At 41.2% G+C, this 25096-nt stretch overlaps 1 protein-coding gene across 4 annotated transcripts in view; it reads left to right on the top strand.

Annotated features, from left to right (window-relative positions):
- The window catches only part of CCSER1 (coiled-coil serine rich protein 1), a 1136372-nt gene that overhangs the window by 473225 nt on the left and 638051 nt on the right, over positions 1 to 25096 (top strand). For all 4 annotated transcript variants that reach the window (XM_075929595.2, XM_075929596.2, XM_075929599.2 and 1 more), the window contains exon 6: positions 8691 to 8901. In XM_075929595.2, the coding sequence (XP_075785710.2) occupies positions 8691 to 8901 (211 nt within the window). The remainder of the gene's footprint in view (positions 1 to 8690; positions 8902 to 25096) is intronic.

The following is a 25096-nucleotide window of genomic DNA, read 5'->3' as shown; positions in this document are numbered from 1 at the left end:
CCACTATGACCCCTAGATCCCTTTCTGCCATGCTCCTTCCTAGACAGTCGCTTCCCATCTTGTATGTATGGAACTGATTGTTCCTTCCTAAGTGGAGCACTTTGCATTTCTCTCTATTAAACCTCATCCTGTTTACCTCCGACCATTTCTCTAACTTGCTAAGGTCATTCTGAATTATGTCCCTATCCTCCAAAGAAGTCGCAACCCCACCCAGTTTGGTATCATCTGCAAACTTAATAAGCGTACTCTCTATCCCAATATCTACATCATTGATGAAGATATTGAACAGTATGGGTCCCAAAACAGACCCTTGAGGAACTCCACTTGTTATCCCTTTCCAGCAGGATTTAGAACCGTTAACAACCACTCTCTGACTACGGTTATCCAGCCAATTATGCACCCACCTTATCGTGGCCCTATCTAAGTTATATTTGCCTAGTTTATCAATAAGAATATCATGCGAGACCGTATCAAATGCCTTACTAAAGTCTAGGTATATGACATCCACCGCTTCTCCCTTATCCACAAGGCTCGTTATCTTATCAAAGAAAGCTATCAGATTAGTTTGGCATGACTTGTTCTTCACAAACCCATGCTGGCTATTCCCTATCACTTTATTACCTTCCAAGTGTTTGCATATGATTTCCTTAATTACCTGCTCCATTATCTTCCCTGGGACAGACGTTAAACTGACCGGTCTATAGTTTCCTGGGTTGTTCTTATTCCCCTTTTTATAGATGGGCACAATATTTGCCCTTTTCCAGTCTTCTGGAATCTCCCCTGTCTGCCATGATTTTTCAAAGATCATAGCTAAAGGCTCAGATACCTCCTCTATCAGCTCCTTGAGTATCCTGGGATGCATTTCATCAGGACCTGGTGACTTGCTGACATCTAACTTTCCTAAGTGATTTTTAACTTGTTCTTTGTGTATCCTATCTTCTAAACTTACCCTCTCTCTGCTTGTATTCACTACGTTAGGCACACCTCCAGACTTCTCGGTGAAGACCGAAACAAAGAAGTCATTGAGCATCTCCGCCATTTCCAAGTTTCCTGTTACTGCTTCTCCCTCCTCACTAAGCAGTGGGCCTACCCTGTCCTTGGTCTTCCTCTTGCTTCTAATGTATTTATAATGATGATAAGGTGATAAAATGTAACATCCCTATGGTGGGGAAAATACCTTAGCAGCCCAAAAGTATGGCATTTAATTTCAGAAAGGGGAACTACACAAAAATGATGAGGTTAGTTAAACAGAAATTAAAAGTTTCAGACACAAAAGTAAAATCCCTGCAAGCTGCATGGAAACTTTTTAAAGACACAATAATAGAGTCCCAAATTAAATGTATTCCCAAAATTAAAAAACACAGTAAGAGGTCCAAAAAAACCTCCATCGTGGCTTAACAATGAAGTAAAAGAAGCAATGAGAGATAAAAAGGCATTGTTTAAAAAGTGGAAGTTAATTCCTGGTGAGGAAAATAGAAGGAAGCATAAACTCTATCAAATTAAATGTAAAAATATAAGAAAAGCCGAAAAGGAGTTTGAAGAACAGCTAGCCAAAAACTCAAAAGTAATAGCAAAATGTTTTTTAAGTACATCAGAAGCAGGAAGCCTGCTAAACAACTAGTGTAGCCACTGGATGATCGAGCTGTTAAAGGAGCACTTAACGATGATGAGGTCATTGCGAAGAAACTAAATGAATACTTTGCTTGGTATTCCTGGCTAGGGATGTTAGGGACATTTCCAAACCTGAGCCATTCTTTTAAAGTAGTGAATCTGAGGAATTGTTACAGATTGAGATGTCATTAGAGAGGTTTTGGAACAAATTGATAAACTTAACAGTAACAAGTCACCAGGACCAGATGGCATGCACCCAAGAGTTCTGAAAGAACTCAAATGTGAAATTGCAGAACTATTAACTGTGGTTTGTAACCTATCTATTAAATCAGCTTCTGTACCTAATGACTGGAACATAGCTAATGTGACACCATCATTTAAAACTGGCTCTAGAGGTGATCCTGGCAATTACAGACTGGAAACTCTAACATCAGTACCGGGCGAATTAGTTGAAACTATAGTAAAGAATAACATTTTCAGACACATAGATGAACATAATTTGTTGCGGGAAAGTCAACATGGTTTCTGTAAAGGGAAATCATGCCTTACTAATCTGCTAGAGTTCTTTGTGGGGGTCAACAAACATGTGGACAAGGGGGATCCAGACGGTCCAGTGTACTTACATTTCTAGAATGACTTTGGCAGGTTCCTTTACCAAAAGTTCTTAAGTAAAGTAAGTTCTCATGGGAAAAGAGGGAAGGCCCTCCCATGGATTGATAACTGGATAAAAGACAGGAAACAGGCTAGGAATAAACAGTAAGTTTTTAGAATGGAGAGAGGAAACTAGTGGTGTCCCCCAGTGGTTTGTGCTGAGACCAATCCTACTCAACCTATTTAGAAATGATCTAGAGAAAGGGGTAAACAGTGAGGTGACAAAATTTGCACATGGTACTTAAACTGCTCAAGATAGTTAAGTCCAAAACAGACTATGAAGAGCTTCAAAAAGATCTCACAAAACTAAGAGATTGGGCAACAAACTGGCAAATGAAATTTTATGCTGATAAATATAAAATAATGCACATTTATACATACAAAATAATGGGGACTAATTTACCTACAGCTAGTGAAGAGCGAGATCTTGGAGTTATTGTGGATAGATCTCTGAAAGCATCCATGCAATGTGCAGTGGCAGTAAAAAAGCAAACAGAATGTTAGGACTAATTAAAAAAGGGATAGTGAATAAGACAAAGAATATCTTATTGCCTTTATATGAATCCATGGTATGCCCACATCTTCAATACTGCATACATGTGGTTACCTCAGCTCAAAAAGATATATTGGCATTGGAAAAGGTTCAGAAAAGGACAACAAAAATGCTTAGGGATTTGGAACGGGTCCCATATGAAGAGAGATTAAAAGACTGGGACTTTTCAGCTTAGAAAAGAGGATACTAAGGGGGGATATGATAGAGGTCTATAAAATCATGACTGGAGTGGAAAAAGTGAATAAGGAAAAGTTATTTGCTTATTCCCATATGATAAGAAGTAGGGGGTCACCAATTGAAATTAATAGGTAGAAGATTTTAAAGAAACAAAATAAAGTTTTTCTTCATGCAGTGCACAGTCAACCTGTGGAACTCCTTGCCAGAGGATGTTGTAAAGACCAGGACTCTAAGGGTATGTCTTCACTACAGCACTAATTCGAACTAACTTAATTCAAATTAGTTAATTTGAACTAAGCTAATTCGAATTAGTGCATCTAGACCTAAAAACTAGTTCGAATTAGCATGTCCACATTTAGTGGACCCTGAACCGAGGTTAAGGATGGCCGGAAGCAGTGCCGGCAGGGCATCAAATTAGGACTTATAGCGTGGAGCTGCTGACTCAGGCTAGCTGAGGGCTGTGCTTAAAGGGACCCGACCCCCACCCCGGACAGACAGTTCTCAGGGGTTCCCCGCTCGCTTGTCTAACTCGATGAGGGACAGCAAAGCAGTCCTGTCTTGAAGTGCCCTGAATGCTCACACTTGGCACATTACAGCACTCGGCCATCAGCCCGGCTGCACTTGCCGCAGGCTGCCATCTGGGGAGGGGGGTGTCAGTTGGGGGGCTGCAGGAGAGCTTCCACCCCGAGGAGCCCGCAGAGCCACCCCAGTCCTCCCCATCGGGGGCTCGTACCCCATTCCTCCTTCACCTCCTTCCACTTACTCCTCCCTAGCCCCCCTTCCTGATGTACAAAATAAAGGACACGTGTGTTCAAAAATAGAAACTCTCTTTATTGAACAAAACTCGGGGAGACTGGGAAAAGGAGGTGGGAGAGGGGAAGAGAGAGGGTGGAAGAGGGGAGGAGGAAACCTGGGAGGAGGGAGCTGGAAGGGGGAAGCCAGGGGAAGAAGGAGGAGAGGAAGTATCAAACTATGGTACGACATATCTTCAGTACTGTGTACAGATGTGATCTCCTCACCCCAGAAAAGATATTTTGGCCTTGGAAAAGATTCAGAAAAGGGCAACTGAAATGATCAGGGGTTTGGAACAGGTCCCATATAACGAGAGGCTAAAGAGACTGGGACTTTTCAGCTTAGAAAAGAGGAGACTGAGGGGGGATATGATAGAGGTATATAAAAGCATGAGTGGTGTGGAGAGGGTGCATAAAGAAAAGTTCTTCATTAGTTCCCATAATAGAAGGACTAGAGGACACCAAATGAAATTAACGGGTAGCAGGCTTCAAACTAATAACAGAAAGTTCTTCACAAAGCAAATAGTCAACCTGTGGAACTCCTTGCTGCAGGAGGCTGTGAAGGCTAGAACTATAAACAGAGTTTAAAGAGAAGTTAGATAAATTCATGGAGGTTGGGTCCATGGAATGGTATTAGCCAGGGGGTAGAAATGGTGTCCCTGGCCTCTGTTTGTGGAAGGCTGGAGATGGATGGCACGAGACAAATGGCTTGGTCGTTGTCTTCGGTCCATCCCCTCCAGGGTACCTAGTGTTGGCCGCTGTCGTCAGACAGGCTATTGGGCTAGATGGACCTTTGGTCTGACTCAGTACGGCCATTCTTATGTTTTTATGTTCTAAGCTCCGGGCTCAGGGTCGGGGTCTCACTCGACCACCTGGATTTTCATGCAAACCTGCTCCTGGGTGGCCAGGCTGGCAGCTATGCTGCCCTAGACGGCCACTTTCCTGTGCCTAGTGCAGAGGTCGTGGACGTTGGAGGCTTCCCCCCCAAACCTCGATGAGGTCAATGATGTCCTCACTAGACCAGGCGGGCGCCCACCTCTTGCGGCCCCGGGCAGGCTCTCGGGAGCCGCCAGCCTGGTCCCGGGAAGAGGCGGAGGGCTGGGTGGCAGCGGGTGGCTCGCTCGTGCTGTGCCAGGTGCAGGGTCTGCTGGCTGGGTGCTGGCAGGCTTGCACTTGGCACAGGCACAGTAGCCAGACCGTTCCCCTTTAGGGGCTCTGGGGACGGGAGGGGGGCAGACGAGTTTCCCTGGTGGTGCCCAGAGTGGCCACCAGGGCAAGCTGGGGAGGGCTAGCCTCCCACTAGTTCGAATTAAGTGGCTACACAGCCCTTAATTCGAACTACTTAATTCAAACTAGGCATTAGTCCTCGTAGAATGAGGTTTACCTAGTTCGAATTAAGCGCTCCACTAGTTCAAATTAAGTTCGAACTAGCGGTTTGCCTGTGTAGCGCCTATCAATGTTAATTTGAACTAACGGCTGTTAGTTCGAGTTAACTTTGTAGTGTAGACATACCCTAACAGGGTTCAAAAAAGAACTACATAAATTCATGGAGGTTAGATCCATCAATGGCTATTAGCAAGGATGGGTAGGAATGGTGTTCCTAGCCTCTGTTTGTTAAAGGCTGGAAATGGATGGTAGGAGAAGGATCACTTGATGATTACCTGTTCTGTTCACTTTTTCTGGGGCATTGGCCACCGTTGGAAGAAAGGATTCTTGGGCAGGTGGACCCTGGGGTAGGTCTGACCCAGTATGGGCATTTTTATGTGCTTATGTACTTATGTGTGTGAGCTGCATTTTTTAAATTAGTGGTAAATATGTGAGGCATATTGTTCCAGAAAGAAATTTATAATTAGTTTGAGTCTCATATGTCCTTGTTTACCATGCTGAACTAATAATTTGTTTATTTTCTAAATCAAGATCTCATTCAGCTGTAATACTTACAGTTATCGAGACAGAAAAAAATCTAGATAGAGGAACAAAAGACAGGACTATGTAGCACTTTAAAGACTAACAAGATGGTTTATTAGATGATGAGCTTTCGTGGGCCAGACCCACTTCCTCAGATCAAATAGTGGAAGAAAATAGTCACAACCATATATACCAAAGGATACTGTTAAAAAAATGAACACATATGATAGAGGAGAAATTGACAAATGTAAACTTATAAAGCTAGAATTAAAGAAAACATTTCAGGATCATGCCGTTGCCACCTATGTATTTAGCTAATAACTCTTTTCTGAAATTATAAGAAATATGTTTTCTGTTATATCTTTCTGGACAGGATCAAGAATAAATAAACCTGGATAAAAAATGAATATTTACCAAAATGCTGCTTAACAATGAATATAAAATATATACGATATAAGGCTTCTGCTAAGCTCTTGCTTTAGAACATAAACCCTCAGGCAGAAGACAGGGTTTGTTTATTGCTTCCAACAGATGCTGGGGTTTTTCTTTCCCCTTGTAGAGACTTCCTGAGGTGAACAGTGTTAGATGCTCTCTGTGCTCCTAAGCTGATATTAAGAAATGCAGACACTAAGGGAACAATTGTATTAGTTTAAAGTAATTCCACTATGTCAATGTACTGAGCACTGTTGCTGAAAACTAAGGCGATTTAACTTACCGTAATCTGGGAATCTTTGTGTAAGGGAAGCTTAAGACAAGTTACCATAAACTCTACAAAATCTTTGGTTTCAGAATAAATCAGAAGTAAAAATAAGTTGAATCAGCTCAAAATGTAAATCATATTCTCCACTACCCCTGTGTACTTTAAAATCCATTAAAATGCTTCAAAATGGGAAGAAATGTACTTATTAGCAAAAACGGCATAAAAAAAAGTCTGTACAGTACCTTCATTAGATTTGTGGATTGAAAGTCACTAAAGTGCAAAAAGATATAGGTGTGGCAGGATAAAATTTTCTTCCAAATCTCCTTGTAGAGTAGAGTTGCACTATCTGGTGGCTCTACCATTTCACTAAACGTAGGGTACTGCATCCCCCGCATCCAACAGAGGTGAGGGAGTGAACCAGCTGAGTCCCGGTTCGTGTCGGGTCCAGGACCTACCCCCTCTGCAGTTTAAATGTAGTAGGAGCCAGGCTGCCTGCCTGGAGCACAGTTAGCTCCCAGACCCAGCGCGAGCTGGGATTGATTTTATTGACTAATTGTGTAGTCAATAAAAATTCTTTCGACTACACGATTAGTGAAATACTCACTTCTTAACATCCCTAGTCCTGATTGGTGTAGGGCTCTTTTGCGAGACTCTCTGTCTCTTCTAAGATCATCAAGGAACACCAGCCACTGCATTGTTCTTGACCCAGCAACTGTTACAGCGGACCTCCACGGTGGGCTATATAGGTGAACCTCACTCTGAGTCTTTGTGTTCCTGGGGCCAAAATTCTTCTTTCCACTGACCACATCATATTCCAAGGTTCCAGAGAGCCAGCGACATTTCGTCGGGTTCGATGCTAGCCCCTGCCGTAAACTTACGAAATGTGTCAAACTGGAAATGAGACAAAGCATCTGCTATGCCATTATCAATGCTGTCACATGCTTAGTGGAAAAACAGATGTTGAAGATTAAACATGGTAAAACAAATGCCCTCACCAACTTCATAACCCTACACAATCTGGAAGTTTGGTGATTAATAACCTGTACCATTGCTACATTGTCGCACTAGCAGTGCGCCTTTTTATTAGCCAGCTCTGATTCCTAAATAGCCACCACAACTAAAATGGGAAAGAATTCCAAGGAAGTCATGTCACACACAGCCCTGTAGGCCACTTCTATGCATACCATTGGACCTTACTACTTGCAGCATCTCAGTGGATTTTTAATAGCCTTTGTAATAACTTCCAATATGATAGCCCATTAAAATTGACTCAGAAAATATTCCCACATGTCCATGTCTCCCTTAATTTCTCTAGAGACTACAAGATCGGGCCTAGTTTCGCCAGCAGTAGCCAGTGCCATACAGTCACAAAATGCCCATCCTGGGGTGTCCAGGTGTCTCTGAATGCTTATCCTAAGGGGGAGCCATGATACACCCTCTTTGGTGTGCAATTAAGTCCCTCACTAGGTCCATGTTTGTTCTTATGAAACCAAAATTAAAATTAAGCAAAATGTATTTGGGAAGATTCTTACCTTTCTTGCTTTATCACTGAATACTAAACCCTGAAACTCAGAACCAAAACATCAGCTAAATTTTTGTTGCTTAAAAATTTCAAACAGAACAAAAAGTTCAGTTCAAAAAGTGAACTGTATTTTGAATGAATAATAACCATTATTTATATTGCCACTTATACTAATATCAAGTAATTCCAGTGAAACACTTTTGTAATGTAACAATTAGTTAATGCTCCAATATTGCACACTACTATTGTTTTCTGGGGTTTGTGCTTCATTTACCATTGTCTTCCTGTTTCTCATTGGTCCCAAATTAAAAAGGCACATCATGAAGTTTACAAAAAAAATTGTTGAGGACAGAAGTGTCCATCATTTAATTACTTATTTTGCCATTTCACTGTGTTACCTTTGATGTGAGCATACAGCAAAGTGGGGTACACTCTATCCCCTAACAGTTTAATTCCTAGAAGTGAAATCCCACCTAGACTTTACATTGTAAGAAAGTGGCTTTATCAGTTGGACATGGAAGAGAGTTTAGTTTCAATTCTAGAATGAACTGAAGTTCACCTAAATGTACATAATAGTGGCTAGATCCTCAGGTGATGGGTCCTCAAAAAAGTAGTCAAGTTATTCTCCAAAAAGTTAGTTGTGTTTATAAATAAAACTCTTCATTATATAAGCCGTGAGAGTGAAAACTCAGTGTTAGCAATGTTCCAATTAAAATATTCATAAAGGGAGTGAGCCAAAAAGGTAACATTGAGCCATTTTGTATTTTCTCATCTTAGGAATCTCTCTCTGAAATTGTCAAAGGAGGTGGACCAAGGAGAAATTAGGTATCCTCGAGTCAGCCAAGTGGCCAGCAGCCCCTCCGTGGACTGGACTTTTGCAGGCTTGGAAGAAGGTGGAAGCATGGAGTCTTTGCCCTTCAGACTGATGATGCAGGATTGCACAGCTGTAAAGACGTTACTGCTGAAAATGAAGAGGGTTCTTCAGGAGGTAATGTTTTAATCATCTGTAAGATTAATCATTGCCAATGAAAATACACTAGGTTGTGGAGTGGGGTTCAGTAAAATGTTAAGCAGCACAGAATGGAGTTTATTCTTCTGTGCCCAGAATGTCTTAAAAGTATGGAAACAACTCTTATATAGTGATAGAAATGTAGCCGTGTTAGTCTGGTGTAGCTGAAACAAAAAACAGACTATGTAGCACTTTAAAGACTAACAAGATGGTTTATTAGATGATGAGCTTTCGTGGGCCAGACCCACTTCCTCAGACCAAATAGTGGAAGAAAATTGTCACAACCATATACAGGCAGTCCCCGACTTACGCGGATCCGACTTATGTCGGATCCGCACTTACGAACGGGGCTTTCTCGCCCCAGAGGTCGAGGTGGCGGATTGCTACCTGCGAGCTCCGGGGCGAGAGAGCCCCGTTCGTAAGCTGCTGCGGTGCCCCTGGTCTGCTGGAGACCGTCTCCAGCAGACCAGGGGCACCGGGCGGGTTCCGGCGCTTCTGAGGCTTTGCCAGACCAAAGCCTCAGAAGCGCGGGAACCCGCCGTGGCTGCGGCTTCAGTCCCGGTGCCTGTGGTCTGCTGGGGACCGTCCCCAGCAGACCAGGGACACGGGGAGCAGAGCCGCAGCCGCAGCGGGGTCCCGCGCCTCTGAGACTTTGCCAGAGCAAAGCCTCAGAGGCGCGGCACCCCGCTGCCGCTGCGGCTCTGCTCCCCGTGTCCCTGGTCTGCTGGGGAGGGGGGGGGCGCAGCTAGTGTGCCCCCCCCCCCCAGCAGACCAGGCTTTTGTTTTGGACCCTGGGGCAGAGCAGCTGGGGTGCTGCCGATTGGTCCTGCAGCGCCGCTCTGAGCGCTACTGGACCAACCCGGCAGCACCCCAGCTGCTCTGCCCCAGGCGTCCTGATTCAGCCACTGCTGGTCAGTTTCAGCAGCGGCTGAATCAGGACGCCTGGGGCAGAGCAGATGGGGTGTTGCTGGGTTGGTCCAGTAGCACTGAGGAGCGGCGCTAATGGAGCAACCCAGCAGCACCCCAGCTGCTCTGCCCCAGGCGTCCCCAAGTCAGCTTCTGCTGAAACTGACCAGCGCTGACTACAGGAAGCCCCAGGCAGAGTTGCTCTGCCCCGGGCTTCCTGGAATCAGCTGCTGATTAGTTTCAGCAGCAGCTGACTTGGGGACGCCTGGGGTTCTTAAGTTGATTCTGTATGTAAGTCAGAACTGGCGGTCAGTTTCAGCAGCGGCTGAATCTGGACGCCAGTTCCGACTTACATACAGATTCAACTTAAGAACAAACCTACAGTCCCTATCTTGTACGTAACCCGGGGACTGCCTGTATACCAAAGGATACAGGTTAAAAAAATGAACACATATGAAAAGGACAAATCAAATTTCAGAACAGAAGGAGGAGGAGGGGGGGAGGTAAATGTCTGTGAGCTAATGATATTAGAGGTGATAATTGGGGAAGCTATCTTTGTAATAATTAACGTCTTTGTTTAAAATTAGGTGTAAAGTGTCGAATTTAAGCATGAATGAGAGTCTAGATGCGGCAGTCTAGACGCAGCCCGGTTGACAAGGGAAGCCTTTGTCGACCGCTCCGGTGTGCCTTGTGAAACGAGATTTACTGGAGCGGTCAACAAAGGCTTCCCTTGTCGACCGCACCGCGTCTAGACTGCCACGCTGTGCCGGATCAGCTGATCATGGGCACAGCACGGTGGCCATTTTTATTCTAATGAAGTGGGGATTATTTAAATCTCCACTTCATTGATTATGCCGAGTAAACTATTTTACATGGCTCCGTTGACGGAGCCATGTAGTCTAGATGTACCCGAAGAGTCTCTCTAAAGCAGATTTGCTGGAAAACAATTTTGAATAAAAAAGGTAACACGGCAAAAGTTAAATCTTGATTCCTTACAAGAGATATTATCACAGGAAATTTAAACCACCCAAAATATGTTTTCTGGTAGTTTTTCCAAATACAAAGTGAACTATTGTAAGTGTCATTATAAACACATATGTTTTACTAGTGTCTTAACACTCAATTAAAAAAAATATGTTTAGGGCAATCTACGTGAAAAACATGCCAATAAATAATCTGTTACGGGGGGTGTTGTTCCTATTTTGCATCTGAAGTAATCCATAGTAGAAGAAATCACACAGATAGTATATTTGTATTTATTGAAAAGCAACAAGTTAATTCAGTTACAATATTGGACACATTATTTATTATAATGGTGGCAGGGGTACCAACAGCCTCTACAGGCCACTGGGCAATGTGGAAGGGCCTGCCTCTCGGAACACAGCCTCAGGTGGAAGGGGCAGGACCAAGGCAGTCAGTCCTGAGTGCCACATGGAGAGTACCATACAGGACCCCTGAGCAATGCCAGAGCATGGCCTCCCTCCCAGTCCCTTAGCATTGCCTGGAAAGGAAGCATTGTGCTCTGGTGGTGATTAAAAGGACCTTGGGCTCCTTGGAATTGCTGCCCCTTTTGCTCCCTCTCCCCACTCCCCCATGGGGTTGAATGGTGGTTCTCAAGCATTGAGCACTGTTTTCAAAGAAACATTTCATTATAATCCACCAAAGTGTTATACTAACCAGAACAATACAGTGTTTTCCTGTTGCACTTGATAACGGCGAAATAACCTAATTTGTGGCAAAACTACTGTCCATCTGTTATGTGTGCATGTGCATAAAGTATATAGTGGACTGGGCTATAAATGTTAGTGCCCAGGCCTTATCCTGAATAAAGAGATTCGACACATGGCAATAGCTAACAAGACTGCCACTGTGTTTTGTTTGTTTGTTTTTGTTTTGAGTAGGTGACTAGGAATTAAGGAAAGCTAGCACCTGACCCTCAGTGCAGAGATTTTGAATATGTCTACTAATAGACTCTACACCTTTCCACTATGTTTTTCTTTTCCAGCCATTGTATGCTCTGTAAAGCAGGAAATCCCTTAGCATATCCAGAACTTTAGTGAACAATATAATCTGAAACAGGTTCAGATAATATGCTACGTGTATACCCCCTTCTGACTTAAGGTTACTTTAAGACTGTCTTCTCAAAGACATTAATCAGAGTATATATTTGGAAGCAGGGTAGAATCTGGCAAAACTGTACATATAATTGGATTTGACGGATATCAAATGTTGTTTGTGTGTAGGGCTATCAGCCATTCCCTTGTGAGAAGCTGGCACCATATTTGCCCACAGGAAAGAACTGAAACCCTCATTTGTGTGTATGAAGTCAAATATGAGTGTCTTGAATGGTTTCAGCTGATGTTGCTCAGTGGCAGCCCGTCACTACAGGCGAACTAGGCAGTTGCCTAGTGCGCCAAGATAAATGGCCGTTGAGGGCTTTGGAGGCGGGGGCACCGATCACGCGCTGATTGTGTGTTTCGCCTAGGGCACCAGTTGCCCACAGCTCGTCTAGGGCCGTTCCTGATGTGGTTCACTAATGTTCTGATTCTGCTTGGGGAGTTCCAATCTGTAATATACAGTTGACAGAAAATCTAGTGAAGAAGGTTTGAGTCCTCTGAAGTTTTTTAATGCATTCAGTTCAATAGAAAGCTTCTGTAATAGGCCACTAGAGCATTCAGTTGATGTCTGTTCCAAGTAAGGTATTTACATTTATTATTCTAAACAAAATAAAGAATGCAGTAGATTCAAGGTTATGACAAGAACAGTCAAGGTTCAGACAGAGGGATTCATATATAGATCAAATAGTTTCCCCAGGTATCACTGTGGAACTGTTGATGAAATGGCAGTCACCACTTTTTTATGTATGTTATAAGTGTCTAAAAAGCCCTCAATAATATGGCTAGAACAGATTTATGGAAGTTGCTGTGTCACTATGAAATCTCACAGAAATATGTGGACATTATTCAAAGTTCACTGTGAAAGTATGACATGCCAAGCAGTACACGATAGTGAACGGATTAAGCCATTCAACATTACCACAGACAGCAGATAAGGATGTGCTATATCATCCTTGATCTTTTTACTGGTAGTGGATTGAGCAATGAGCAAGATCACAGAACCAGCAATGGACATACAATGGACCGAGGAAGTAGTCAGTTCTTTTTTCAAGGTCCAAATTTTTTGCTCAAAATATAGTCAAGATCCAGACTCCAGACAAAATAATAACAACCCTTCTAATAATGATGATGATAAGTACATAAAGATTTTAGAATCTGTTCAAAGTATATGGCTGTCAGGATTTGGCCTACAGTCCATCTGTTGATTACTCCTGCAATGGATTTTCACACAAAAGTTTGAGGACCTTGACTTTTCAGATGACATTGACTTGCAATTCCAGACCCACAGAGATATGCAAATCAAAACAAATCATCTCCAGACAGATGCACAATTAGTAGAGTGAAAATCAAGATTAAGAGAACTAAAACCGTGGCAATGAACACATAAGAAGAAACACCAATAGCACTTTCTGTGACTAAAGTGGAAGAAGTTCAACATTTCATATGTCAGTATCATTGTCTGTACAACAGGTAGAATAGACAAAGACATTAAAGCCAGAGTAGTGAAAGCCAGACTTGTTTTTGTATCTTAAAAGTCAACATCAAGAAACAGAAATATCACCCTCCAAACTAAAGTTAAAAAATTTAACACCGTTATAAGTTTGATATTACGGTTTGTGCTAAAACCTTATTAGAAAGACCCACTAAGACCTTAAAATTTAAACTCTTAGGTTTTTGTAAAAAGCTGATTAAGGGCTGGTCTATATTACTGACCTATGTCAGTAAAACTATGTTGTTAAGAGGTGTTAAAAAATCCACAACAGAAAAAAATGGAGATGGTTAGGAAGGACATGTTCTCTTACCACTCTGGAACTTCCTAGTAGCCCAAGTGGGAGTGAGCTCACAGGGTGGTCTGATGTCTATTCTTGAGGTTGCTCAAATTGTTGTCCCACTCCTCTCTCATGTTTTCAGACCTCAGTCCTCTGGCCAAGTCACATTAACGTTCCTCCCCTATCAAAATGACGTGGGAAGAAGCTAGGTGCAGAAAGCAGCAGAGAAAACCTTATATTCTGCCTGAAAGACAGAATAGGTCATTAAGAATTCTGAGGTATTGTGGGCTACAGTGCAGCCTGTCTCTTGATTATGTTCATGTCTTCACCTCCTTTTTTATTACACCTGGATGACGATTGTTGCATGTCGGTGGAATATCTGTGGGAGTTGGGGCTTATATGAGTGTAGACAGATTGTGGCTCAACCAAGACAACAAAAGTGATACTGATAAGCATTGGAAGCTATTTGAAGAAGGTGATAGTAGCAGCTCCTAGAGTTCAAAGTCCATGTTTAGTTATGTAGTGATTGCCTTTTCTGTTCCATGCGGACTTCTCCACTGTTATTGTATATTACCTAGCTAACCATTGATTGGAAAACTGACATTTGCTGTACTTGGAGCTGAACCTGAAGATCAGTTTGATGCATATGAAAGTGCAGGATATGGCTACTCTCTCATTCAGTGTTTTCAATTGTGGAGAGAACATATGATACCTATTTTTCAGAAGCTACAAGAAGTTTTTGTTTTTTATAGATTCAGTGTTACTTTCATCCATGCATCCCTTTATTTGTCGAGTTTGATCTAAAGTGAGTAACCACTTCTTTCATAGTACACTGTCAAAAAAAACGAAGATAGCAGAATTAATTTTGCTTGTAATACCTATATATAAGATTCTTGGCAAGGCATTTGTGGTGATATATCCTTATCCATTCAATGATATTAACAAAAAATGTAGATGGTACATTTATGTACCATCAAAAATGTAGAGTGGGATCTGAAGAAGTGGGTTGTGCCCACGAAAGTTCATGATACCATCTACATTTTTTTTGTTAATCTCTTAGGTGCTGCCGGACTATTAATTGTTTTTAAAATCTTCTGCAATTATAGACTAACATGGCTACCCCTCTGAAACTTTTATCCATTCAATGTGCTCATTGCACCTGGAGACATTTGCTCAGGTTTTTCTTTAGGTAGGGAATCTCGGTTGATAGTACAGAGTTGTTTTTAGATTTCTAATATATCATGAGCTTAGCCCTTATTGGATGCATTGCATAGAATTGGGAACTTCTCAAGGTGAGTAAAGGAGACACAAGCTTGCCTATATCCATAGTAGGTTAAATTTAGGTAAATTAAATATTTTTGGTAGGTTAAGTTTTCCTGCATTCTTTATAATTTATACACATTATCTACTGTATAACAATTTCCATTATTTTAGTGGTAGTTTCTAATGAGACTGTAAAGGTGGATTTAGTAACTAATCCAGCTAATTAAGGTAACATAATATCTCTGTGTTCTGTTAGGGTATGTCTAGACTATGGTTTTTTTTCAAAAGGACATATGCAAATGTGGTGCTAATTTGCATATCTTCCAATCGCTTTTTCAAAAGTGGGTTTTTTGAAAGTGCAAGTAGTCTGGACACGTTTTTTTCCGGAAAAAAACCTTTTTTGAAAAAAACACTCTTCCTAAAAAAAAAAAAAAAAAAAAAAGAGGTTTACACGTTTTTCCCCCCAAATAAACTGCATCCAGACTACTTGCACTTTCAAAAAACCCACTTTTGAAAAATTAGCGCCAGATTTGCATATCTCCTTTTGAAAAACCCCCGTAGTCTAGACGTACACTTCATGTTTAATTTAAACTGTAAATTCTTCAGATGAGGAGCTATGTCTCTTTCACAACTTTGCAAAGCACTTGTAGTGTTACAGAGCTATATAAATGTGCATTATAAGGATGATAATGTCAGTAGGAGATCTTTTGTGTGTCTGTCTGTCTGTCTGAGAGTCAGTTTGTTCAAGAACTTCTCCTAAATAGTAAGAGCTAGGACAACCAAGTCTAGAAGCCAGCTTCTTTTTATCATAACTTAAATCAAGATCAGGGTTTGCTTTGCCACGACAATGGGATGTGCATAGAATGCAATCATTTAGCCTCGAAAGGAAAGAGGGGTGTGATTGCAGGGACAGTTATACTTTTGAATGATGACGTGGGTGGGGGGAAGCAGCAAGTGCAGAGGACAGTTATACTCATGAATGACTGCAGTGGGACAGCAAGTGCCCCAGCTTCACGGAGCAGCCACTAGTCAGGGAACAGCTGCCCACCGGGCAATGTGGACCCCGCATTTCAAGGCCAGCTCTAGGGAATAACCAGGAGCAATTGCCTACCAGGCCACCCTGGGACAGTCCCAGGGAGAAGTCTGCATGGCCCCTCCCCCTAGGCTAGTTCTAGGGTGAAGCTGGCTGGTGCTGATTATGAAGAATCAACAAAATAATGATACTGAAATCCTTTGAAAGTACTGTGAGATCTTCTGAATAAAAAAAAACTCACTCTAGGATCTAGGTAGTATTATCATCAGTGTTTGAAATACTTTACAGGCTAATGGCAAGTGGGCTTTCACTGAACAGTTCCTTACTAGAAAAACTGAGGTGGTCTTAAAATTTGGTTATCAGATACATTAAGCGTTCCCTGCAGTCAGTTGTTAAAGGCATTATTTTTACTTACATTATCCATTAGCAATTTAAGGTTATGTCAGTGTAAAACACTGCAGGTTTCCTTTTTTTTACTACCTTTGTAATTAATCAGTGTAGCATTGCTGATTTATTCAACAGCTCTGCATTGACTGCAGTCACTTTTATCAAATAATTCATGCTGGAAATTGGTAATTCCTTCATTTCATGGTGTGTTAACATGCATTTCATGAAAATTTAAATTTAAATAAATAATAATAAAAAGTTACCTGTCATATCTTTAGTATTTAGCTTTATCTCTTTAAATTGCTGTTTGCATGGAAATTTGTTTGTCAGTCTCTCTTCCTTCCCATCCAACACTTAAAATTTTTTAAAAAATGAATATCCTATTGACACTCTTAGTTGATATGCAATTTTAAAATGTTGTGAGTTAATGGCTAGAGCAAATGTTTTATTTTGTTTGCACAGATATTCCATCTTAAGATTCAAATTAAAGTTATGTATCCATTCTAAAGAAAACTCCTTTTTTTTTATTTGCTAGACTTTTACAATGTATAAGAAATGGATATTTCTGCAAGGTTTAATATTATAAGCTCTTTTGGGCAAACACCGTAGCTACATTCATGTTGAAACTTAATACAACTCTATTCCCGAGGCCTGTTTACTATAATACTAATAATATAAATTTGTTCATTAATAAAAATTTAATCAATCTCTGTACAGTTTTTAACCCAAAGGAAACCAGTGTGTACGCCGAAGTTAGGAAAATTTAGAAATGTTAATAACTCTTGAAAATAGTTTGACTTTGCAGGGCAGATGGGGACCATTTTCAATCTGATTGGACAGGAGGAAAGTGTTGAATGCAAGAGCCACTCATTCAGTTTAAATATAAGAACAAATAGCATTCTCCAGATCAAAGCCTGGCTATGTGTTGCAGCACATCATAAAAAAAAGGCCTTCCCCAAACCTGAAAAAGAGCTCCATATGGCTCAAAGCTTGTATCTCTCACCAACAAACGTGGTCTGATAAAAGAGACTACCTGACCCAAACTTGTTTTTGCCTCACAAAGGAAGATCAAAGGTCATTCAAAGATTTCAACAGTGTGGATGGAGAGAATGGCTGGGTATTGTTTTGGAGAGAAATATGAATGAGAGAGAAGCAAGAGAGACGTCAAAGAGAATCTATCACAGAAAAGAAGCAGGAAGCTACAGACACACCCCAAGAGAGATTTAGACTAGAGAATGGTTTGATATCTGGCGCTGGCTAAAATAGGCTTGGGGCTGTAAGCAAAGATACACTCTCCTATTGTTTGATTCCTCCTGAGTTCAGGGGAAACAGAACTTTATACATTCTTTGTGAATAAACAAGACATCACCAACAATGCCTGTCTCCCTCTTCAATTTCTCCTCACAACTGGAATGGCCCAAGAGCCAACTTTTTTTATTAGGGGCCCAGGTCAAAATGGGTAGCAATTTTTCTTAAATTCAGAAAGTTTTGGAAAGGCTTTCAGGATAAAGGAGGATGAAGAACAGAATATAATTATATCTTTGTGTTGTAATACATTTGCAGTTGATGTCCCTGATCCAACTGAAAATATTTAGGGTTTAATGTTGAAAAGTTAAGATTCTGACTTTCCCACTACACTCATGGCCTGTACCTGATCTTGAGGTTTAGTCTTAGGCGTGGCCTACTCTAAAAATTTAAATAATCTCAACAACATCACTTAGGTGTGTGATGAATCCAGTCCCCAAGCGGTACAGTTAAGCTGACCCAACCCTCAGCGTAGAAGGTACTAGATTGACTGAAGAATTCTTCTGCCAACCTAGCTACTGACTTAAAGGGAGGCCAATTTGTAGAACCCTCCTGTCACAAAGGTGATATTTACACTGAAGCACTACAGTGGTGAAGCTGCAGCACTGCAAATAAGCCGTTGTAGCGTTTCACGTGTAGACAAGGCTTTAGTGGAATAGCCTCCACCAATGACTGTGTCTTTTCCTTTTCTGTGGCTCCTTGCCTTAGTTCATGTGTAGATAAGCACAGCAAAGCCGAGATTATATCAACTGTGTAGGTCTTTCTTTGTGTTCAGTTAACATATTCCATGGCAGCACATTTATTTCTTCCTTGTGTTATGGTATCTTCCTTTGCTACAAGGCTAGAATACCGTTTTCTGTAAAATATCATATAACACAGAGCTACATTGCAGATCAGCAAGCTTGCATGACGTGTTGCCTCAGCCTCCTCTACAACTGACTGGTCATAGTAACACTTTTCAGATCAGCATAAAAAATATTTGCCCCATTAATATATAATATCCCACCGTCATTAGCCCTGTGCAATTGTCTGTGATAAATTCATGATTGAAGACCATAAAATTATATAAGCTACAAAATGAAAACATTTCCCATTTACAGCTTTTGTGGGCTTGATCAATTGCTTCAGGCCGCTCAACTTAATCCCACCTGACCCTCCTTGGCAATAGAGCTGATCACACAAATTACATTTTCTGATAACTCTGCATATACCGAAGATTGCTATCCAAAATAATAATCAAGCAGTGAAAGAAATTCAGAACATGTGTAAAAGTCTACAGATGGAACTGATTAGATGCAATTGTTAGAGTGGGATGGTTAGTAATTTTGAGCTAAATGAGGTATTTGGTGATAGTGGTGGATAGAAATGTCACTGATAATGATTAAGACAAAATTTAATAATGGTAAGGATAACAAGACCGTAATGAGTTATCCAATTCTGTTAAGAAAAAAGGAGAAAATAGAAGTGGGATGAAGTAAGGGCACTTAGAAGTTCCTGACCCAAGATGTCCTGTAATTTAATCTCCTAACAGTTTAATTGGATTTTAAGAATTAAAATGTCAAGTTGTCAAACATCATTTTATTATTTGTAAAGAAGCACTCACTGCACATGATCATCTTGAAATCTAGTCAGGTTAAAAAACTGAGTTACAAGTAATTTGCCAACTTTTGTGGTTTTTTGATTTTTACATTAAAAATGTTTAACATTTTTAATGATTTTTTTCTGTGCACTTTTGCTATGTGTGAAAGTCCTACAAAAAGAGTGTAAACAAACTGACTATGGAGATCAGAGAAACTGGTTATTCACAAGGAGCTGCAAGAATCTTGTGCACAAGCAGAGTGGTAACTTGAGAGAAAAATATGGGGCAAGTTATATGATGGCCCATATTTAGAAGATAAAATGCATTTTATTTAGAAGATAAAATAAAAAAAGAACAAGTTAAAATCACCTAGAAAAGTTAGATGCCTGCAAGTCACCAGGGCTTGATGAAATGCATCCTAGAATACTCGAGCTGATCAAGGAGGTATCTGAGCCTCTAGCTATCATCTTTGGAAAATCATGGGAGACCGGAGAGATTCCAGAAGACTGGAAAAGGGCAAATATAGTGCCATCTATAAAAAGGGAAACAAGAACAATGCAAGAAACTACAAACCAGTTAGTTTAACTTCTATGCCAGGGAAGATAATGGAGCAAGAATTAAGGAAATCATCTGTAAATACTTGGAAGGTAACAAGGTGATAGGGAACAGCCAGCATGGATTTGTAAAGAACAAATCATCAAACCAATCTGATAGCTTTCTTTGATAGAATTACGAGTCTTGTGGATGAGGAAGAAGCATTGGATGTGGTATACCTAGACTTTAGTAAGGCGTTTGGTACGGTCTTGCATGATATTCTTATCAATAAACTAGGCAAATACAGCTTAGATGGGGCTACTATAAGGTGGGTGCATAACTGGCTGGATAACCATACTCAGAGAGTAGTTATTAAGGGTTGACAATCCTGCTAGAAAGGTATAACTAGTAGGGTTCCGCAGGGATCTGTTTTGGGACCGGTTCTGTTCAATATCTTCATCACCGATTTAGATATTGGCATAGAAAGTACGCTTATTAAGTTTGCAGATGATACCAAGCTGGGAGGGGTTGCAACTGCTTTGGAGGATAGGGTCATAATTCAAAATGATCTAGACAAATTGGAGAAATGGTCTGAGGTAAACAGGATGAAGTTTAATAAAGACAAGTGCTCCACTTACGAAGGAACAATCAGTTTCACACATACAGAATGGGAAGCGACTGTCTAGGAAGGAGTACGGCAGAAAGAGTTTTAGGGGTTATAGTGGACCACAAACTGAATATGAGTCAGCAGTGTGATGCTGTGGCAAAAAAAGCAAACATGATTCTGGGATGCGTTAACAGGTATGTTGTGAGCAAGATACGAGAAGTCATTCTTCCGCTCTACTCTGCGCTTGTTAGGCCTCAGTTGGAGTACTGTGTCCAGTTCTGGGCACCGCATTTCAAGAAAGATGTGGAGAAATTGTAGAGGGTCTTGAGTAGAGCAACTAGAATGATTAAAGGTCTAGAGAACATGACCTCTGAAGGAAGGCTGAAAGAATTAGGTTTGTTTAATTTAGAGAAGATTCAGGGAGGATATGATAGCAGTTTTCAGTTATCTAAAAGGGTGACTTGAGGAGGAGGGAGAAAAGGAGGAGGGAGAAAACTTGTTCATCTTGACCTCTAAGGATAGAACAAGAAGCAATGGGCTTAAACTGCAGCAAGGGAGGTTTAGGTTGGACATTAGGAAAAAGTTCCAGGGTAGTCAAACACTGGAATAAATTGCCCAGGGAGGTTGTGGGATCTCCATCTGTGGAGATATTTAAGAGTAGGTTAGATAAATGTCTATCAGGGATGGTCTAGACAGTATTTCGTCCTGCCATGAGGGCAGGGGACAGGACTCGATGACCTCTGGAGGTCCCTTCCAGTCCTAGTATTCTATGGCCGAGCCCCAACTGTTTGCCTGCTGTTACACAAATAATACATTTATGGAGGCATATGGGTGTTAAACTGCTTAATAGTTTTGTATTCACCAGGAAGTAGATTCAACCAAATTAAGTTTTATCACTTAACCAATGGATTGTCCCATAATATGTAGTCCTCAGATCAGGTACAATGTATGAAAAAAGCCCTCATGCAATTATGAGAGAATTATATCACACTGTATATAACCCAAATAGCGGGAAAGAAATGTGTTGCAGATTTCTATAAAACTTCCTCATGCAACTCATCACTTTTGGAAGAAGTATTCACTGAAGTATGGCTAGAGAGGATCACTGCCCAATTTATGAATACAGTGTTAATCATGTACTCATGAAGAGAAACAAGGATGGGAAAACTTCAGAGATCCTATTCCTGAAGAGTTCTTTGTGAATACAGAAGGAACAAATATGCCCAACATAATAGCTACAAATCACTACAGTATGGCCCATGTGCTAATTCATGGAGCCATGAAGATCAAAAAACCAGATGGGTTTTATGAAAAAGGGGTACTGATTGTCAACAACAACTTCCCATGTAACCTCAAAAGCATAGACATTGAGTCCCAATCTGTACCCCACACATTTTTATACAGGATTGTGTGGCCTTCTCATGACACTTTATGTAAGTTTGGTCTTTAGGTAACTTTCTTCATGTGGATTATTAGTCTGTGTAAATCTGCTTTGGCGTCTATTATGGCTAGAGAACTGCTGCACTTATGGTCATAACGTATACTGGTGTAAACTGATGTACATCAACTGAAATCAGTAAAGCTATGCCAATTTTCCCCAGATGAGAACCTGGCCCCCATTGGAAAGAGATTCTTTGTAATTGTTCATTCTTCTCTCTGCCTACTTTTTATTGTCTCTCATGAATTCCTGCTACATCAGGAGTAATGATGGAGTGGTGATTAATAAAGAATTTAACATTCAGTCTTCATGTGAGTGTGTTTTATAATTGGAGAACATTTCTTTAATTTTCCCACTTCTTTACTCAATAAAAAACATTTGGCAATCTGTCAGGTGAAATCTTTTCTCATCTAATATATCCCTCTAAAAGACGGGTCCCTCCTTTTATCAGTATTGCCCATTTCAAATATGTACGAAGATAACTTGTCTGAGAATAAAGATATGCTCTAACCTGGCTGCCATTTGTGTCAGTGGACTCTGAACACCTCATAAAATAGTTCAACAAGGATATAACAAGGTGACAACTTGTTCCCTTATCTCTTTTAAGCAGGAAAGACATAGCTAAAATGAACATTTCCCAGGGATCATGTTTATTCAGAAGCAGCTCTGTTTTGCTCTTTTGTTTTTGTAAAAGAAATTCTATTCGTTATATATGGAAGAAAAAAGGAATTGTGACTTTCTTGTGTAATGTATATATTTGAGAGAGTTTATCCCTCTGTTCAAGAACTCCTCCTAAATGGTAAAAGCTAGGACCACAAAGGCAGTATGCAGCTTCCTCTTACAGTAACTTAACCAAGGTAAGGATTTGGTAGTGCCTGAAATGGGATTGCTTCTCAGAAAACCATACAGAAAAGAGAATCACTAGTAAGGTGAAAGGAACTGGCTGGGGGACCCTTCCCCTCCAGTCTGTCACTACCCCAGCCTTGAGACGTCCACCCTGCAGACTAGGCCAAAGCTCCTCCCATCCCCAAATTCATACGGGGCAATGCTGGCTGTTCCCCTACATCAGGTTGCGATGGAAAAGTGCAGTTTGCTACATTCCTCATTCTGCCTGGGGAACTCAGGGAGCAGAAAAATCTGGACCTGCCCCAACCAGAGGACAATGCACCTTTCCCTAGCTGTACCCCCTGGAGCTGCAGTGGCCATGGACAGGTGCTTCTCACCTGGCCCCAACCTGCTGCGGTAAGAGAGGGCTGGGGTTTTTCTCTCTTCCTGGAGCAGCCTGGAAACTGAACCCCTCATCCCCAGCCCCATCCCAGAGCTATTCTTTAAATAAAATATATACATTTTCACTTTATTTTCCAAAAATATATAAATTAATTGAGGTAAGGACCCAAGTAATGCCAGGTAAATCTTCTAGTAATAAATAAATTAATGTTGAAAAGCATTCTCTGTTGAGAGCATGGGACTTCTGCATCTCTTCCTTTCCATATTACAGCTCTTGTGAGGCTGGTCATCCCATCTGGTTTTCCCCATGCACAGTGTTGCAACAAGGGTTGAAGCTCACTTGGGTGCCTTTCATATCTTCACCCTCCCTGTTTTGTTTCCTGGAAAATGCCTGTGCTGTGCATGACAAGGAGGCAATGAAGGGGAGTACAGCAGTTAGAATTTTGCCAAGATGGCCCCAACTTTAAGATACCTTTAACTCAGGGTTTCCCAACCTCTGGGTTGCCACCCAAATATGGGTCGCCATTACATTTCTAAAAGGTTGCCAAGTGTCTCCCCAAGTGCTGTACGCCCTCTCCTCCCCCTGTTTTTTAATTGCATTGTGTCACGAAGTCTTCCTGAATTGTCAAAATGGGTCTCCATCTGGAAAAGTTTGGGAACCGCTGAATCAAAAATGGAACAAGATAGCTTGTACAGCAAACTATCCTGAGATTAGTGACGTAGAGGAAGAAGACGTGAGTCCCATTCTTATACTTAAATCTTGAGTGGTCCAACCATCCTGGGTTTAAAACCCTGCTCAAATCAACAGCCCATGTTCTCCAAGGCCTATATCTCTGTACAGGAAATTGCAAAGTAACTAGTTTCATCCTACGAAATCAGGCATCGTTGTGATTCCAGTCACTTTATGGCAAAGGGAAGAGCATTACCTTCAATTCTCAAACTCCAAGGTGGTTAGGAGACCTATCTGCCATCTCCTCTTCTTCATGCCTTGTCCTCACATCTGGGTCAGTGTTCAACTGCTAAACACTTCCAAAATCTGAAGATTGCTCATATAAACAACTACAGAGCAAGTCATAAGAACACATGCTGAAAGTAACATATACTGAATGAATAATCAGGTGGGTGTGATTGTCTTATAGATAATGATGGATTCTAGGATAAAACATTTACCTCTTTTTCCTTTGTTCACAACAAACACTAAGGCTATGTCTACTTTACAAAGAAAAGTCAGAAAAAGATATGCAAATTGGCTGTGTCTACATTGGCCCCCTTTTCCGGAAAAGGGATGCTAATGAGACCAGTCGGAATTGCAAATGCCGCGGGGGATTTAAATATCCCCCGCGGCATTTGCATGAACATGGCTGCCGCTTTTTTCCGGCTCGGGGTTTTGCTGGAGAAAAGCGCCAGTCTAGACGGGATCTTGTGGAAAATAAGCCCTTTTCCGGAAGATCCCTTATTCCTACTTTCCGGCAAAACCCCGAGCTGGAAAAAAGCGGCAGCCATGTTCATGCAAATGCCACGAGGGATATTTAAATCCCCCACAGCATTTGCAATTCTGACTGGTCTCATTAGCATCCCTTTTCCGGAAAGTGGTGCCAATAGAGACACAGCCATTGTGAACTTCAATTTGTGTATCTTTTTCTGCTTTTCTTTCAAAAGAGGCTTTTCCGACATTTTGCCTATCTACATGGGGCCAAATGTCGGGAAAAAAAACCCTCTTTCAGAACATCCCTTCTTCCTCATAAAACACAGTTTACAGAGATGCCGAAAAAACGTATCTGCTTTTCCAAAAAAAAATTTCGGAAAAGCAGACGCATTCCTTGGACGTGGCAGAGCTTTCCAAGATACAAAAACAAACAAATAGCGCACACACACACAATTGGGTACTCACACAATGAGGTTCCCCAGGTATTTGATTTGTACATAGCTAGCCTCTCATTATGAAATAATCTTTAGAAATTCATATTGGCAAATTTGGAAATAAGTCATTTTGCTGTGATTATTTACAG

The sequence above is a fragment of the Pelodiscus sinensis genome, chromosome 4 (assembly GCF_052426305.1).
Source record: "Pelodiscus sinensis isolate ZL-2025 chromosome 4, ASM5242630v1, whole genome shotgun sequence".
Taxonomy (NCBI): domain Eukaryota; kingdom Metazoa; phylum Chordata; order Testudines; family Trionychidae; genus Pelodiscus; species Pelodiscus sinensis.
The sequence above is the reverse complement of the archived record's forward strand: the minus strand, read 5'-3'. Positions and strand labels throughout refer to the sequence as shown.